This window comes from Eucyclogobius newberryi, unplaced genomic scaffold, assembly GCF_026437365.1.
Source record: "Eucyclogobius newberryi isolate DKJ021-1_F unplaced genomic scaffold, fEucNew1.0.hap1 SCAF_16, whole genome shotgun sequence".
NCBI lineage: Eukaryota > Metazoa > Chordata > Actinopteri > Gobiiformes > Gobiidae > Eucyclogobius > Eucyclogobius newberryi.
Window position 1 is genome coordinate 19,101,149 of NW_027315790.1, and position 18,949 is coordinate 19,120,097.

The 18,949-nt window shown below is 40.2% G+C and overlaps 1 protein-coding gene across 7 annotated transcripts in view; it reads left to right on the forward strand.

Annotated features, from left to right (window-relative positions):
• epb41a (erythrocyte membrane protein band 4.1a) overlaps positions 1 to 18,949 on the forward strand; it is a 63,697-nt gene that overhangs the window by 25,606 nt on the left and 19,142 nt on the right. For 3 of the 7 annotated variants that reach the window (XM_072447807.1, XM_072447804.1, XM_072447805.1), the window contains exons 4-15: positions 127 to 231; positions 327 to 445; positions 1,938 to 2,156; positions 2,438 to 2,525; positions 3,880 to 4,032; positions 4,893 to 4,990; positions 5,458 to 5,633; positions 6,433 to 6,683; positions 7,636 to 7,707; positions 9,030 to 9,074; positions 11,198 to 11,260; positions 13,020 to 13,190. In XM_072447807.1, coding sequence (XP_072303908.1) covers positions 127 to 231; positions 327 to 445; positions 1,938 to 2,156; positions 2,438 to 2,525; positions 3,880 to 4,032; positions 4,893 to 4,990; positions 5,458 to 5,633; positions 6,433 to 6,683; positions 7,636 to 7,707; positions 9,030 to 9,074; positions 11,198 to 11,260; positions 13,020 to 13,190 — 1,560 coding nt within the window. Of the gene's footprint in view, positions 1 to 126; positions 232 to 326; positions 446 to 1,937; positions 2,157 to 2,437; positions 2,526 to 3,879; positions 4,033 to 4,892; positions 4,991 to 5,457; positions 5,634 to 6,432; positions 6,684 to 7,635; positions 7,708 to 9,029; positions 9,075 to 11,197; positions 11,261 to 11,338; positions 11,387 to 13,019; positions 13,191 to 18,949 lie in introns of all 7 variants that reach the window. The other 4 variants (XM_072447811.1, XM_072447806.1, XM_072447810.1 and 1 more) reach the window with 4 other exon arrangements.

Consider the following 18,949-nt stretch of genomic DNA (forward strand, 5'->3'; position numbering starts at 1 on the left):
CAACAAATGTTATTACAGTAAATCTTATATACAGATATATTCAAGTGTTATGTTAAGTACACAAACAAACAATTGTGCAATTGTTTCTCATCCGATGTGATGTGTTGTGTGTGTGTGTGTCTACAGAAACATGCTAAAGGCCAGGACCTGTTTGACAAAGTGTGTGATCACCTGAACCTGCTGGAGAAGGACTACTACGGCCTGGCCATCTGGGACACGCCCATTCTCAAGGTGAGACCAATCCCCAGCTCTTCTGTGTGTGTGTGTGTGTTTGTGTGTTTGTGTGTGCGCCTGGGCGTGTGTGATGATTGTGTTATCCTCCTCAGACGTGGATGGACATGACAAAGGAAATCCGGAGGCAGGTGCGAGGAGCAAACTACAACTTCACCTTCAACGTCAAGTTCTACCCCCCCGACCCTGCCCAACTATCAGAGGACATCACCAGGTACTACACGTACTGTCAAATTGTACTTTTACTGTTAGAGGACATCACCAGGTACTGCATGTACTGTCAAAATGTACTTTTACTGTCATCAGGTCAATCGGGTATATACTAATTACTATGCTTACAGATATTGTCTCCACAGTATAAGCAGTTTTTTTGATTTGGACATGACTTACTTTCACAGGGATTTTTAGTCCCTTCTATCAAATATTCATGGTAGTGTGTTGTAGTACGTGACATATATTCTGTTAATTTAGGTCATTGTAGTATTTTTAGAACATGTCGACTGTACATTTTTCCACACTTACATAACTTGGAGCACATTGCCATGAATTATGATGTAATATTTTGTAAATGATGATGAAAAATACAAAGTAAAACATCATGATGCAACATTTCAAATTGACTAGTTAGTAAGATGAATGCACTAAAAACTGTTTATTGTAGGTCTCATGTTTTGTCGGCAAATAAACGAGTAGGACCATTCATATAGATGTTGTTATACGAGTAAACAGGTTTCTACTTACCAAATATTCACTGTTACATGAGTTTCTGAGTGTTTCTGAGTGTGAGACAGAGTTTAGGGGGCACTTGAGACAAAAAAGGTTGCTCTAAAGCAGTATTTAAATATCCCCAAGCTAGCACCAAAACAAAAAGGTATTGTCATAGGTATTACCGTAAGTAATCCAAACTATGCCAAGGTCTGATCATTTAGTGCAGGGTCACTCAAACTCCAAACTCTTGTCTGGATCCGGGCCGCGGACCCCTCCCTCCCTTTGTTTGCTTTACGCCAATCCAGAAAGTTCTAAATCAAAATAAAGTATTACTAGAAATCCAGTCCATATTTTCTCTTTGCTTTGTTTTTCCTCGCTGCCTGAACCAAATGCTCGACTTTTCCCGCCGTCTCAAGACTGAATGAGATGAGGGGCTTTTGAACTGAATACAAGTTTGTCCCAGAGCAGAACAGAATATTACTGTGAATACATGGATAAGAAATGTGGGGTTATTACATCACGCTGCACGGGGAGAGGCGCTTTCTCTGGCTCATAAACAGACACTGGTCCTGCACCAGGCCCTGCACCAAGTCTAAACCAAGTCCAAACCAAGTCCAAACCAAGTCCAACCCAAGTCCAACCCAAGTCCAACCCAAGTCCAACCCAAGTCCAACCCAAGTCCAACCCAGGTCCAACCCAGGTCCAACCCAGGTCCAACCCAGGTCCAACCCAGGTCCAACCCAGGTCCAACCCAGGTCTAAACCAAGTCTAAACTCTGGGTCGTAATACTTCACAAAATAATCCCATTTGAGCGTTGTTGTTTGCCCCATTTTCAATGGGATTTGATGCTCACGGAGTTTTCATTGTCTGATTTCCGGGTACTCGCTGTTAGCGTGGTGACGTCACATGGCTATTTTTAGCTTGGCCGCGTTGATCTATTCCCTTCTGCCTAACCCATGTACCTCACCAGGTTTGACTCCTGTTCTGTTCTGTCTTAGGTACTATCTGTGCCTGCAGCTGCGTAAGGACATCCTGGCCGGTCGTTTGCCCTGCTCCTTTGTCACCCTGGCTCTGCTCGGCTCTTATGCGCTGCAGTCAGAGCTGGGCGAGTACGACCCGGAGGTGCATCTGCCGGACTACGCCAAGAGCCTGAAGATCGCCCAGGGACAGACGCCCGAGCTGGAGGAGAAGATGATGGAGCTGCACCGCACGTACAGGTGAAGCGCTGGGGCAAAGCCGGGAGGTTAAATGGAGGTTAAACTGGGTCAAATGCTGGCCTCGGGCTTCAGAACAGGGAGTGTAACAAGATAGATCATTAGTCATAGGGGCAGGCTGTAATGAATAGAGGGGCTTGTTTAGAGGACAAAAAAGACAGTATATTTTTACATTATTCAGGCCTTTTTGAAATACGTTTTAGTCACCTTTCTTTTCATATATGCTATAAAAGTCACACTCCAACTGCTCTAATGTGAGGTGATCCTGTGTGCGTTTGTGACAGAGCGATGTCCCCAGCCCAGGCAGACCTCATGTTCCTGGAGAACGCCAAGAAGCTGTCCATGTACGGAGTGGACCTGCACCAGGCCAAGGTGAGGAAGATATACACACTTTTAAAGGCTCCACAAATACGTGAAGCTGAACAGACAAGCAAATGAAAATATAACTTTATAAACCGATGCAAAGCCACAATTAATTCACCTTACAAAAAGTTACATACCATTAGTGCACCTTTAATATCAATGGAGAAAATTAACTGGCAATTTTACTTCGACAACCATGAGAACATTGTAGAACAGGAAAACCATTTTACAATAAAGTAACAGTATATTTCATAATGTGTAGGACGATAAAGTATACCGTACCTAACCCTAACTTTACCTTTGATACATGGGTATACATGTTTATTTTTTGATTAATTGAACCTATTGTGTGACAATAGCATCTTAAAACACCACAGATGTATAAATCATAACAATTTTCAACAAAGGTATTGATTGTATACATATTTGGCCTCAGTCTGGTGGTAGTGTCCGATCCCAGAGCTGGGCTGGCAGCAGCTGTGAGGGGCCTGTGCTTTCATAATACTGTGCGTCACGCCTGCTGTCACTCATGTTAGCGGCTTAAACCAGGGAAAGCATGTGACCGCTGGCTCCAGCAAAAAAACAGGTCAATCTGCAGCAAAAGGATTTATACAGATGTGGAGGAGAGTGGTCGACACAGCACTGCCTCCTGCTGGAACTTACGCAAAAGTGCACAGAAGATGAACTGTTGAGTTTCAACTTACACAAAAAAACACAAATAATGTAATAAAACAGAATTTGTATTACTTGTATGGAGGAAAATCAAATTCCAATGGTAGTATCCGCTTCTTGGAATATGACAATTTCATCTAAAATGCAGCGACAACTGACACAATTTTCGGACGGTTTAAAATATAATTTAACAAAATAAAAGTGTTATAGCAAATCATTATTTGTCAAATCACAACTTTCAAAATTACAATATGAAGCAAGGACAATTATATACAGGACAAAAACCAAACTGGGGAAAATAGGCAACATTTTTTGTAAAATCTTGAATATAATCAATCATGTTCACAAGTTTTTATTGAAATGTGTAGACTAAAAAAATGCTTACTGTATTTTACTGTAAAATTTGAATTGTGAGGGACTGCAAAGGGCAGACCCTACATTGTGTACGTAGTCGATGGAGAAAATGTCAAGACCCTCTATTTGAGTTGTAAAAGGGGAAAGTTACATGTGCACCTTGAAGTTAAAGTAGAAATATGCCCTCGTGCATTCTGAAAATGGGAATAAAAGTTATTTATTTACACAAATGAAGCGTTTCAATCCATAAAGGTCTTTATAGGTGATAGTGCTTAGATAAAGAGTTGTGTCTCTTTTCTAAATATTGGTGACATCCCTTGCTGTGTATGTTGTGCAGGACCTGGATGGGGTGGACATTATGCTGGGCGTCTGCTCCTCCGGGCTCATGGTCTACAAAGACAAGCTGAGGATCAACCGCTTCCCCTGGCCCAAGGTGCTCAAGGTGTCCTACAAGAGGAGCAGCTTCTTCATCAAAGTCAGACCCTCCGAGGTAGATCAACTTTGATTCATGTATTTCATTATTTCAAGTTTACAGTGGGCAATAAGACAAGGTGAAAAGTAGACCGTCAGTATAGGTTCAGTCAAAATACATTATAACGCAAAAGTACACATCACTATTTCTCAATCCAAATACACTTTATTTATATAGGGCATTTTATTAACAACATTCCAGAGACATTAACCTCTCACTTGGTATTTAAACCTTTTAAATTCCAGATTTAGCAAAATGAACAGATCTGCAAGTCGGTCAACCAGTTTCTGAAGACGCATATGTCTGCAATAGTACTAACTGCATTTAGTACTATTGCAGACATCTTCAGAAGCTGGTAAAGTGGTTTAGAAGTCATGTCATCATCATGTCTTTAAAATGTGTTTCAAGATCAGCTGCTCAGAGATTATTTCCCTTTTTTAACTTTCAATATATGACTCATTTTTTCAAGACAGTGAACATTTTTCACATCAACAATACAATCTGCAACACGACTCAAATTCAGATCAATTTTCTAATTCTATATTCAAGGAGACATATTATGCCTAATAGTTTTATAAGGTTATGATTCTTTTACTTTCTCATTTACCCACTTGAAGTTGTATTTAGAGAAGTGTGCATATCCGATAATGTGTACATCATTTTGGAGTTTCTGGTTTAACCTTATCGGTCTGCGTGAGGCTGCCGGGCGTTTTTCTATGCCCTCATTGGACATTTCAGCTCTTGTAGATCATCCAGATGAAGTGCAGCTAAATATTGATTCATGCACGACCCCCGATACACACCCTTTGCTCTGTACTTAGTGTCATACGCGTAGGGTTCAGCAGCATCATGCAGCCCTCTAACTGTGTGTCCTCTAGGTGGAGCTGTACGAAAGTGCCATTGGATTCAAACTGCCCAACTACAAAGCTGCCAAGAAGCTGTGGAAAGTGTGTGTGGAGCACCACACCTTCTTCAGGTCAGAGGCCAAACTCCTTCAACTACAGCTTAAAACACTTAGATGACCATACAGGCTTATAGTGCCTATTTTATCATGTATACTTCGGGTTTCGGTATACTTCATATGGGAATCTTGTATATTAGCACCTGTTTTGTCATTGATTTGGATTTTTTAAAATCCAATTTACATTTGATAAATATCTTAGTAACTTTATAAATGTCTTACTAATGTCAATTTATTGTAGAACATAATGTGTACACAGTAAGTAAATGACCCAAAATACTTTACTGAACAAGTAATTGCGTCATTGAAATCTTTAAATAATATAATATAGTCATAAATAATAATAGATCATAATAGATGGATAGTTAGTAACTTTCCAGTCACACCTAAACATTTTGAACCAGTTTGAACATTGCCAATTGAATAACCGTGACCTCTTGAACAAATAAAGTCTGTACAACTCTTATGTCGTGTGTGTTCAGGCTGACCTCCACAGAGATGGCCACCACCCCCAGAAAGTTCCTGGCTCTGGGTTCCAAGTTCCGGTACAGCGGGCGCACCCAGGCCCAGACACGCCAAGCCAGCTCCCTGATCGACCGGCCCGCCCCCGCCTTCCAGAGGACTAACAGCAAGAGGAACTCACGCAGCCTGGACGGGGGTAAGTAGCGCTGTCTGATCACAGAGAATCCCAGCCAGCCACGGAATCAAACCTAGAACATAGTGACATAGTGCAATAATCCATATGGAGAGTACAAAAATGAAGCTGGATAAATACCTCTATCTCGGCTCCACTATCGGCCTGTAGAATGTGGTCTGAAATCGAGTGTATTCTAGCGCGTTCCTGTCTTTTTAGTGTGCGCAGGCTTTTTTTCTCTGGACTCTTTGTTAAATGCCATGTGCTGTAGTGACATTCCACACACAGGCCCCACACACAGCTTTGCAGGGGCCTTTGAAAACACTGTCCCCCCTTAGTCATTTTACTATCCAAAGAAGTGCAGTCGGAAAGCTGGTAATATCGCATTTTTCATAGCTGGGATTTAGAGGCACAAGAGCCTTACGATCGGGCTGTGCAATTAATCACATTTATTTATCATTGTGATTTCCGTTATAGCTCTTCAATTCAATTACAAAAATGAATGAACCGTTCTGTGGCTTTGAAAGTAAAAGCGCCACAAAACATGACTAATAAAATACATCAGGCCTATGCTTTCTCTGAAGGTTAATTTAGTCAGTATAGGTAATTGCTTGAAATAATTGGAATTTCAATGATGTGAGCGTGATTGTAATTTTTGCCGTAATCGAGCAGCAGTAGCTCACAGCACTAAAACGGCACTGTGATTGGAGCTCTGGAGCGTTTCAAACAGTAAATAGAGGCCCCAGAACAGCTTTTTGCATCCGGCTCCGTCAAAGCTGGAAACAGCACTGTCCTCTTACATCACTACTGTGTGCGTCCTCAGCCATGGCATCCACTCCGGACAACAAGTCCTCCCGCCCCGTCAGCGCCCCCGTGATGTCACCCGTCTCCCCCGGTGAAGCCACGCCCTCCCCGCTCCTGCCCGCCCTCCGTCACCTTATCGACCATCACGACGGCTCCACCCCCAAAAGCCGGCGCTCCGCAGACAGGAGGCAAGAGATCAGGGCGGACAGCCGGCAGTCGGACTCGCCCAGGAGCCACAGTCCCAGGCTCGACTTCACCCCGGAGCTCAAGGTGGGTTTGTCTCTAGGTCACATGGGGAAAGGTCACAGACTAAACTCTCGCAAACGAAAAAAGCCAATAGCAGTATTTTACTAAGGTGTAAATAACATTGTTTCCTCTGTACAATTCCAAATGAAAAACATAATTGTATCTCCTTTAAACAAGCTAAAACGACTAGTATGACTATGTATCGACTACTACATAATCCTGACCCCACCTTTAATGACAAATGTATAACTCATTTGTATTTACCTCCATGATATTTATAATTTAATTGATATTTCACTACATTTCTATTTACTTTCAAAGGCGTTTGATGATGGATAGAAGTCGGTCTAAGTCTAACATAAATTTAAATTAAATATATTCACAAATATATTTATTTAATGGCTAGTTTTCGAATAAAAATTAAGATGGTGAAATATTTTTGTGTACCTCATGAAAACTACTCCATATGGGAAACACAGACAGATAATTACGTACTACGCCTTTTCCTGGGGTTCAGCTTCCTGTGTATTGATAACATTTGACATTTTTTAATTCACAATTCAGAAGTACAATATTTGGTTAATTGCTAATGCAAAGGTCCTAATTTTTCATCATTCTGAAGCACATGGATGCTGGAACACAAATAGTAGTTGCAGTAGTTGTGTACAGTACATAACACACAGTCCTATGATCTGTTCAAATGCTATTTTTGGTCTCCATTTCTAAGCTAACCCAGAAATGTCTCATTATTTTGGTTTGCTATTGAGTCTTTCTGAAGTTGTTGTTACACACACATACCCACACTTTGAAATCTATTTTTGTGAAATGGTCCGCGTTTAGAAGTCCAAATATAACCTGTATCTAAAGCTCTATAAAAGCTCTCTAAAAAGAACAAGTGGACTAAATACAGAAGCAGTGCTCCCATTATTGTGCCAGGGTGAGAGGTTTGTGCTGAACTGTGCTGTGTTGTGGTCAGTCAGCGTCTAGGAGAGAGAGGAGGCACTCCCCCTCCCTGACCGCAGGCCCTGGAGAGCGGGACAGGAAACAGGTTTGTCTCCCCCTGCTGGACACTCCTGCATGATGCCCAGTACACAAAATAAAAAGAAGAAGAAAATAGTGATTAAGTTGCATGTGCATTCTTACAACTCACTAAATTAACTTCTTAATATAAAAGCACAAATTTCTGCATAACCACTAAAATTGTAAAAATCAAACCTTGCATGAGCACTAAAATATACTCACATTTTTAACAAGTTTTTTGTATATATATATTTTTTGCAGTGACGGTTACAAAACTATTCTATTGTTGGCACCTTTGACAAACGTCAGCGTTTGCTATTGTTGTTTTACATTTGAATCTTTTACTAAAAACTAGTTCTAAAAAGACATCTGTTTTTTAATTAGTTTTAAGTGGCACATTTATTGTCTCCATTTTCTGTTAAACATAAACAGAATATTTGAATTTAGTACTTTATTTTTTGTTTTTGTTAAAATTTTTGGGTCGAAAAACATTCCAATGTCTGGTGAATATTTGTACATGTATATACATGTATATAGTCATGAGGATGGTTATAGCACCCCAAAGCTATTTGAGTCTCAGTGTGCAACATTTTTTAACAATTGCGGTTAGATCTAAGATAAGATAAGATATTCCTTTATTGTCCCACATGGGGAAATTTCATTGATGCAACGCAGGTAGATACAGAGGTAGATACAGAAGAAAAGAACAGATCACTTATAGGAAGTCTGAAAAACACTTTCAGTAGAAGATCTCCTATAAACAAAAACTCCCATAGACAAATAAATAAATACATAAATACCATTGCATGTGATCACGACAGACAGATCTGTGATAGATCTTAAAAAGTACGACTCTGTTCAAAATGTACCTTGTAAATCGCTCCAGGAGCAAGACTGAAATATAAACTGATAAATTAATTAGAAGTATCAAATTCATTTCAGAACATATTTGTAGAGATATTGTTGAAATTTCTATGAAAACAGAGTATATTGTTTTTGATTTATGTTCTTTGCAGAGGATATTCTAATGTAAGTAACTGCAGCCTTTGCCATTTGATAACCGAGCGAACTCAAACTGCAATTTCAATTTGACCGCGTTCTATTGAGCAGATCAAAATACAGCTCAGAAATGTTTCAAGGGTGCCACCATGGTGTTATCAGTAACATGTGGTTCTGATGTGTGTGTGTGTGTGTGTGTGTGTGTGTCTGTGTCTGTGTCTGTGTCTGTGTCTGTGTCTGTGTGTGTGTGTGTGTCTGTGTCTGTGTCTGTGTCTGTGTCTGTGTCTGTGTCTGTGTCTGTGTGTCTGTGTCTGTGTCTGTGTCTGTGTCTGTGTCTGTGTGTTGGGACAGCACTCGCCTCAGGACAAGTCCAAGGACACAATGCGAGTGAGAAAGGTCAGCTGGTCCCTGTAAACCCACTGTCTTCACACACAAGCTGCTGAAGTTTGTGTCTGCTTTTGTGCTCATGAGCGTGAACAATCGCAGTATATTTGGTCACTCTCACCGATGGTTTGTCATTAGAAGTTAATTAGAAAATTTAGAAAATAATTTTAAAAGTTGAAATGATCTTACAAGTGTATGTTTGGGTGACTAAATAAAAGTTGTGCTTCACCAATAGGGATGTCAAGATGATTAGGTTAATTGTGATTATGCAGGTCACAATCAGGACCCAAAAAATAATAATTGTGACAATTTTAGAAGCAAAATTAAGTATTTTTTGTTCAATACACAGCCAAAAAAATCACATTTAATTTTAACTAAAGTTCAGTTTCATAAAACCGGTCACAAACTTGAGGAATAGCAACATGTCAGAGCACGGGAATGAAAGAAAATGAAAGATTTAACCGATGTTTGGTCACAGTTTCAATGATGGTGAATAATTGTTTAATCGTTATATTTTTTCCTCACAATAATCGTAACTCTAAAATTTGATATCGTGGCATCCCTATTCACCTGCTCTGCATGTGTGTAAGAGTACTACGTGTGGGCTTTCATGTTTTAAGGCTCTATACTATGTTCCAAACGTCAATTGCCATAATGTTTGTATTGTAATGATAAAACATTTATAAACTGATTTTGTTTCAAAAGTTTTAGTTTAAAAGTAAATTCTGGAGAGTTGTTGTAATATGGCAATTATGTTTTCAATGCCACAGATGAATGTAACTTAAGCAGCAGATGTGGGACGTAAATAGCAGTGTTGGGAAGTAACTAATTATTCTTCTAGTAATTTTTTTAGTCACGTACTTTGTCTGCTCTGATTGGTCAGTGCTCAGAGAATATGCAAATTGTGTTTTCAAACTTAATTCAGTTTTGTATGGAAAAAATGATCTAAAATGCTTCTCATTGCATAAACTAACTTGTAGTTTGAGTAGTAGTAGTATTTTCCATTTATACTTTTACTTAAGTACAAATTTGGTATGTAATTAAGTAGATTTTTTGCCATAACAATATTGTTACTTGAGTACACATTTTTATTTCTCTTCCAGCACTGATAATAACTTGAGTCGTAGTAGTAGTAATCACACTATAACAGTTCCTAACGCTGATCCTTTTTATCCATCTTGATCTTTTATTCTAACCTCTGAGAATAACTTCATAGAATAACTTGAGTTAATCCCACCTCTGACTGTGCAGCAACATTACTTGTCTCATTGTTGGCCGACCTCTCATATGCTGACCGCTTGAATGTGGCGTGCATGTTCTCTGTGGCAGAATGATGCTCCATGGCTGCTCTCTGGGTTTGAGCATGTCTCCACTCTGTCCTTGTCCACCGCCTGCTCCCCCCAACGACAAGCTGCGTCCCTTTGTCCTGGTTCTTAGGGTGACCACCACGCCCAGTGCGCATGACATGGGAAGAAAATGTTAACGGATTTTAACTTATGGATTAACTTGCTTACTGAATACATTAAAGGACACGTATTGTTCTAAATGGGTATTCTTGAGTTTTTAACCATGTTCTAATATTGTTCCCTCATCAAAAACATACCTGGAGTTATACTTAGCTCCATTCACACTGGTTTGATCAATCCTGTTCAGGCCCCAGAAAATTCTCCATTCCAAATGTACCAGATTTGTGACGTCAAAGTTAGAGATACAGAGTTCTCCTGGGCTGTTTCCAAGTCCATAAATCATCACCTGACTCGTTCTGAGCACAACTGCGTACTTAGTTAGCATGTCAGTTGCCAGCTATCTTTCTCCATGGTAATTCCCTCTGCTGCCAGTAGATGGCATGCTAACAGACATCCTGATGAGGGAACGCCTTACAGCAACAGTTCTCTAGAGCATGTTTAAAGTCCAATAACAACATAATGCAAAATATGTCTCCTTTGGAACACTGTTGATCCTGCAGAAAGTACTTTGTCTTTTTGTGATACTTTATATATTCCAGCTGTTTTCTCTGTCTTTTAGAGGTGGTCACCGTAAATGGATGCAGTACAGGGAGACTCACTCAGTCCCAGCCTCCATATGCGGTTTTATTGTCAGACCTTAATTTATTAACAAAATTTTTCCTTCAACAGAAACGTGCTAAGAAACTGGAGGGCGAGACTATTTATATAAGACATAGCAATCTAATGCTGGAGGTTGGTACCCGACAGAACCCTCTCCTCCGCCGTCATAACTCTTCTTTCTTTTGTTTTGTCATGTTTTTGTTTTCAAAGCTGAATCCCAAAGGCCTGGCATGCACTATCTTCCTGTCTGACTCTCATGCAAGTAGCTCCACTCTTTGTTCTACTCATTTTCGGTTCTTTATCACCTCAACGCATGACTGGAAGCAGGTAATAATGAAGATTTTGTCGGCTTTTTGATGCTGTAACTGTCAAAATATCAACTTTTATCTTTGAGGGGGAAAAAATTTGGAGAAAAAATACAGAGCTGTCACCACTTGATTCATTCATTTCAATCATTCTACGTGCAGCGGGGAGACTGTGGTTGTCAGTTTAAAACACCCAATATATATTATTATATATAATATATATATAGGGTGCACGGTGGCAAAGGCGGTTAGCGCTCTTGCCTAATAATATTATTATTATTGTGTTTTTCTGTGTGTTTTTTCATGGAATAGGTATATTCTGTTATACATAAATTAAATTTCAATTTGTGAGGAAAAGTTGAAAACATTCTAAAAACCTATCAATAACATCACACAACAACACTTGAATTCATACATTTTTATTTGCAAATAATTTACTAGTATGATGTCATGATTTACAATCAGGAAGTAAAATAATACAGTAAAGAAATGCCTACTTGGTCACCATATCTACAACATTTTTTAGCAAATCCTTAGATATAATTATCTTAGCTGTGTTTAAGTAAAATGAATGGTCCAACTTGTCATAGGCTCTTTAAGTATTAGTAACCATTACATTGAGATTTTCCACCACATATTAACTATCAAAATATTGAATCTTAAATTGAGCTGTTTTTGACACTCTCAAGTTCCATTTTATTTTTTACTGGAGAAAAAAACCTAACTCTGACCTGACTCAGTGAAAAAACAGATTTGCTGCAGCAAAGGACAAATAAAACTATAATACTTACACACTGTACAGTTAACAGTCAGGGACTACAAGTGTGACCTTTAGCCAAAAATAAGTCTGTGTGCCTTTTTAAAATCTGCATCAGAACTCTAATGAACTCTAATGAACTCTAATGAACTCTTATGAACTCTTATGAACTCTAATGCAAGATTTGGTTGTAGCCACCCTGGAGCTGACTAATGGACTAATAGAGATGTGGCTGCCAAACTGTGCCAGAGGCGTCTTTGATATAACCTCCTCCTCCAGTCGTGCCCTCCTCTCCTGTCTCTGATGCACTCTCCCTGATTCTGCTCCTCTTTCTTTGCCAGTCCTTTTGAACTGTAGATGCAGCGGCCCACCCTCTCCTGCTCATTCACCTGGCAATAATGTGTGCTCAAATTTTAACAACACACACTTCTCCAAAAGCCTTTTCCACTTTGGGACATAAATATCTTCTCTTAAAGTAATATTTATGAATGCTACTTATTTATTTGTATTTATTTATTTATGGTATTATAGATTCTTATCTTATTAGAAAAATAAATAAATTAAATTATTAGGCATTTTAACCCTCAAATAAATGTCTTATTTTAATGTGAAGACATAAAAAATGAACATACTTACCCAGCTCTGTGTCCCAGACTGATAAATGATAAAAGACCCTATTTAACTTTATCCTAATTTATTTTCCACATTGTCCATACTCCTCCTTTTCGTACATTTGCTCCGCCTTCATTTCCTTCGTCCTTTCCTTCTATGAGTCCCTCTTAGTTCTGCTGTGATGTTGTTGAAGTTCCTGACCTGGCTTTCTGTTCAGGACGTGGACAAGACGCAGACGGAGATCATGCGTCACCACAGCAGCATCAGTGAGCTGAAGAGGAGCTTCATGGAGTCTGTTCCAGAGCCCAGGCCCAGCGAGTGGGACAAGCGCCTGTCCACCAATTCCCCCTTCAGGACGGCGCGCATCAACGGACAGATGCCCCCCGCCGTGAGTACATCCAAGTATCCAAACACCTGAGCACTGAGGAGACTGGGCTCTGCTGCTGCTGCTGTGCTAATAACCCAGCCTGGCTCACGGACTAAATGCAACTTCAGCTGCATTTTAGCACTTACACGATGACATAGTTTTATAGTTTACTCTATCAGACAATGGGTACGAGATGATGGATTTCCCTTAAATGTTTCTATGGTTTCTTCAGTCTTCATCAGAAAAGTCACACGATGGTTTGTGTGTCGTGTCTTAAGCTCCTGTTTGTTGAAGTGTTTCCCATGTGCAGGAGATTTCCAAAGCTAAATGTTGCTAAATGTTACAGTCCCAGACTAGACTTTATTTCCGATTAATTCCTGAGTGTCATGTTGTTAAACACGTTTTCAGTCCTTGTATCCTTTTCTGCTTTTGCGCTCGTCGTCTTGGCTAAACCAAATCTGGGACCTCATAGCAGCGTTTGTGCCGTCTCTGCTCGGCTTTTAGCTCTAACACATTCAGTGTTCCTTGCAAACTATGCACCTTCTGCGTGCTACGGCTGTTGTTAACCCAAGTGTGGAAAGTGTACAGCGCACAGAATCATGGGATATGTAGTCTTTGTTTTCCGCTGAAGAAAACTCAGAACAAGTATTTTCGATGCAGATTCATGCTGTTAAATATTGACAGTAGATGACGACAATATTGTGGCACTTTTGCTGTATCGATATCTCAATATTTCAATTCAATTTATTTTTGTAATGCCCAAAATCACAACAATGGTTGCCTCTGATATTTCCAATATTGTTACATCGTTACTATGTCTTTACAGCGGTAAAATATTTTGCCAGATTTACTTAAACACTGTTGACCACTGTCTGCTTTGTCCCTGCACGCGCTCTTTCAGAACTTGCAGTTCTCTCTCCCTCCAGTTGTTTTTCAGCGCACATCTCTCAATTCTGATTGAGATGGATTGTGTATGATGCGTATCGTGACATCTAAGAATCACACGATGCATCATTACACCCATACTCTTGTATTGTCCTAGTCCAGTGATCTGACATTCGGTCCTCCAGTCCTTGTTAGTCCCGGTCCCTTTTCATGGTATTTTATATATTACTTATTGTCTGATAGAGATGGAACTATAACATTGTTCTGCTAACAAGACACAATTAATTTTAATCTATTATAAAGAGCTTCTTTATATATAAACAGCCTTGCTTTGGGTTTGATTTTTTGTGTGTGTGAAAATTATTGTCAAAAAAAACAAAAAAATGTTTGATGCTTTTGTCTGTATGGACATCATTATCCTCTGTGCCCAGCTATATATCGGTAACACACATTTGCTGAATAGAATCACACAATGCTCTGTATGATATTGCTTAGGTCTTTGGCAGTGTTTTTGCATTTCATCACTTTGCTCACTTGATGGCGCTGTTGGCTTGTTGCTGGTGCATTGCTTGCGCATGAGAGACACTGCAGTTTGCTTTGGGACTGGCTGTATTTCTGATGGGGGTACACGCAAACACTGATTTTGATACATTTGATTATGTTCTCCATGGCAACTGACTCCCACTGGCTGAGGTTGGAGCCCTGTGGTCACCATGGCGCTTTTAACAAGGGGTGAATCTTATATATACTTATTTTTGCCACCCCATCAAAGGGAGTGCCACATTTCTATTCACTTTGATTTCCCAACACCTCAGCTGTCAATCACCTAGAGAGAACAGCAATTGTGTCCTCAGTGGGTGAGACTTACAGCTGAGGAATTGAGGAAGTAACTCATAAAACTAAGATTCTGCCACAGTCTGCTGTATTTCATACTAACTGGCCATTATTGCATATCTGATGAGGTTTAAGGGGACATACAGTATAATGTTGTATTGTAAATTGAATGAGTATTTGAACATAATATAATTACTAATGTATTACTTTTTTAGATTTCTGAGGTGGTACCTGTGGAAAAACAGTCAACATTATGCTCACAGATACATGCTTTTTTGAGAAGGATTGTTGAGCGTGGATATAAATATATATAGTCCAGTGAATAGACAATAAAAAACACAGAGGAGCACTTTCTGATTTCAAATGCATACAAGATCCTGGCACCAAAAGTTCCAAAAGTTGATTGAGCATAATATGTCTCCTTGGCGTCCTCCTGCCTCTCCAGGTGCTTTCTGACTCTGCTCCAGTCCTAACACAGCTCGGCTTGTTGTGAATGGCCACTGCAGCTCCACCCTCTGCCACTGCTGCATGGTCTTCTCTGGACTTTTACATCCGCATGATTCTGAAGGACAACAGGGACAACAGGCAATGAGCAATGTGCAGGGAATAACACCCCCAACTCCTTATGTTCATATGCCGTCACACCTCTCATCTTCCTGTCTTTATTTCTGCCCTCATCAGTCATTTTCTATTTTCAACTGTTGCCAACTGTAACATGATAAAGTTGGTGACTCCATGTGTGTTTTGGGCAACAGTGGCTCAGTGGTTAGCACGCTCGACAACCAACTCAATGCAGCTTGGACCAGTGTTGTGTCCTTCCTGGACATACTAGACACCTCCTGCCTAGTATGAATGTAGTGTGTGAGTGGTGGGTGGGTGGGCGGAGGGGCTGCTTCCCTCTGTCTGCCCTTGGCTTCAGTAGTAGCAACCTCCAGGTGTGGAGTGAAGGAACAATACACGATCTGTGAAGCAATTTTGAGCTATTTAATGTATATCATACAAATATATGCTGAATATAATCTTAAAATGCTCCTGTAGGATATCCTGCATATCTGCAAACATGTTTTACATGGTTATAATTGATGAACTATGTTAACTGATTATTCCTAGTATTGTAGTCATAAGCTCTGGTTTCTTGGAGGCGGTTTCTGCCTTTTCCACCTCACCATGGGTAAATGAGCCTCCTCTCTACCCCTTCTTGTAGCTGCGAATGGTGGCATCACATTGAGAGAGCTGATTCTCACACCAGCTGCTCTGCTGCTGATCCGTCCCACTGCAACTGAAGAGGCAAAAAGCTCTCTGTTAGTTTATTGTGCCATGTCTATTCCATTCAAGTCAAAAGTAAATCCATCAGGACGACCTGGAGGAAGGTGCTCATGTCACCTCAAAACTCCCCTGCACTCAAAGTTGAGCCAATTTGAATGGGTGTGATGATCAAATCATAAAGGCTGAAGTTATGTATATAGTGTTCTGAAGACTAAATGTATGTCTCCATGTGTCTTATTCTGTATATAAGCTCCTAAGCTAAGACCTTAAAACATATTCTGAGATACAAGGGACTGTTCCATTCTTTTTTTTTCCATGTAAGAGAATATATTGAAACATATTCAAAGCGGAAGGCCACAGACAGATGGTGAATACAGTAAATCATTGAGATAAGGGCAATATAACGTAGCTCAAACTGCTGCCTCGAAAGATGGAGGATGGATGGAGATTACTTTTAAATCAATACAATGTTTGTTAGTGAGGTTTTGTTCTTAGAATGTGGTCCCCGGGCCATAGTTTGGACATTCAGATTTCATCTTCTTACATTAATGCTCCTGGAAGTTTTTTAAATGTACACTGTAAACAGAATCACAATTTTTATATATATTGTGCACTGCAGACCTCATTTTAGTTAAAAATCAACTTCTAATCATATGTTTGTTTGTTTGTTTGTTTGTTTGTTTGAGGTGGCTGGTGGTTTGACTGCCGACTCCAGGCTAGACCCCTGGCTAATGCTCTAAACTGAACTGAATTATGTTCAACTTGTTTTGTGGCTTCTGTCAGTTTTACTCTGCTCCACTTGTTTCTCCACTTGTTTCTCCATCTTGAGCACAACCTCCACACTGGCCTCGGCCTGCAGACAGTGTGAGCGGGTCCATCTGCCCCAACAGCTGAAGATATTCATTCTCTCTAACTGCCTCAGCCTCAGATTCTGGCCATGGCAGCACTTTCCAGCTAAAGGCCCTGGGGCAAATTTTTTGTAATTTCACTATATTGCTGAATAACACACAAACTATAACTCTTCACTGCATCACCCAAAAAAAATAATCTAAAATCTAAACTACCTCTGCTAGACCAAAACTGTCCTGTTGGCAATATCCTCACAGCTGCAGAGTTGGCTCAATGCTGCGCTTAGAATCTCATTACAGAGCACTTTGAATGCCAAACACAAGGTCTGAAGGATTTCGGAAGAGATAACTAATAGCATTTTTTTCTGACAAATATTGTGAGCGTAATTAGATTTGCTGAATAAAAATAAAAGCATGATTCAGTTCGCACACAGTGCACATTTTAAACACATCCAGGAGTAATAACGTTTGAGAGAAAACTGAAATTGGAACTGCTAAACTATTCCAAGAATCTGCAGTTGCATTTGTTGGCAAATTTGACAATTTCCAAGGTGCAGCCTGAGATATTAGCATCATAACGTCACAGCGGACAAGGCGCACAAAGACATGAGTGTGCACTGCTCATCAACGCCTCCTGTCCTCCTGTCCTCCGGTCAGAGCTGTACCAGGCCGCGATGGACAAAAAGACCAGTTTACTCTGCAAATACAGCCATTGTTGTCCGTAAAGCTTAAGCTCTATTTTCCCTGTTGGCAAATTGTGAAAGGAGGAGGTAGGTGTTTTTAATTGTTATCAGAGATATTACTACAGGTCATAATACTATTTGAGTTGTTATTTGCTATGACAGCTGTGCTAATTTAATATTTTTAAATACAGACAAGGTACAGCGAACTGCTTTTGCAATTTAGTGTCTGAGGGAAAAGCAAGAATAAAGTCTCGTATACCCCAGTTAAAAAAAATCCTGACACAGAAGGCTCAAACATGCCAAATTAGAGGACACAAAAACAGCTCTCTGGCTTCTCTAGTAGTGTCATTAAAGAAATGGAGCCAGACCCGGGCAAATGCTAAGGGCGCCTGAACATTACAGTATTATGGTACAGCACAGAATGAAATCCAAACTCTGAAAACAGTCTGGAATTTAAAAAAAATATAGTGTTCTACATCCCATCCCACAGAACCACAGATTTCTCTCTACATATCTGTTGAAGTCTTTTTGAAGTAAGTGAAGGACATACAGTTGCGCTTAGTGCGCTGGAGTCCAGGGACTGAGCACACTGAGCACTGACACTGAAAAATCCAGACCACCTCATACCTTCAAAACTGTCTGCTACAAAATCAATTTGGACTAATGCCCACAATGGTCTTGACAAAAGTGCCCGATAGCCTATTAAATGGTAGATGTGTTACTGAGGGTGGGGACAGAGGGGTGCCAAAAGAGTGTGAGCCGCTTTTGATTGCAGCTTTTTGGGACTATACTGTGGCTATATTCAAATATATTTTTAACTCTATTTTAAACTATCTAAAGACATTAAGCACTAGAAAACAAACTTCACCAGTGAAGTCTCAATGTGAGTGTATCCAGATGCCTTTGCCGTGTCCGCCCAGCGGCTCTTCTCTCCGGCTCCTTCTATGCTGCCAGCTTGCACCGGTTTGTCTTTCTGCTGCCAAGCCCGGGGCCCTGCCAATTCCCATTGTGGAACTGAGCCTATTAATCAGGCAGCCTGAGCACCTCACTGTCCTCGCCCTCCCAGAAGCGGCCTATCCACATTAGCTCTAATAACAGCTCCTGTGCTGTGCTGCTGGGCTGAGGTTCATATTACATCACAATTATGGCTGAATGTGCTAAAAGCTGAAGAGTGCTTGGCCCTAGCGCTGATACCAATTAGGCTACAACTGTCTGCTCAGAGAGAAGTTAAATGAAAGCACAGGCTAATGAGACCTTGAAGTGT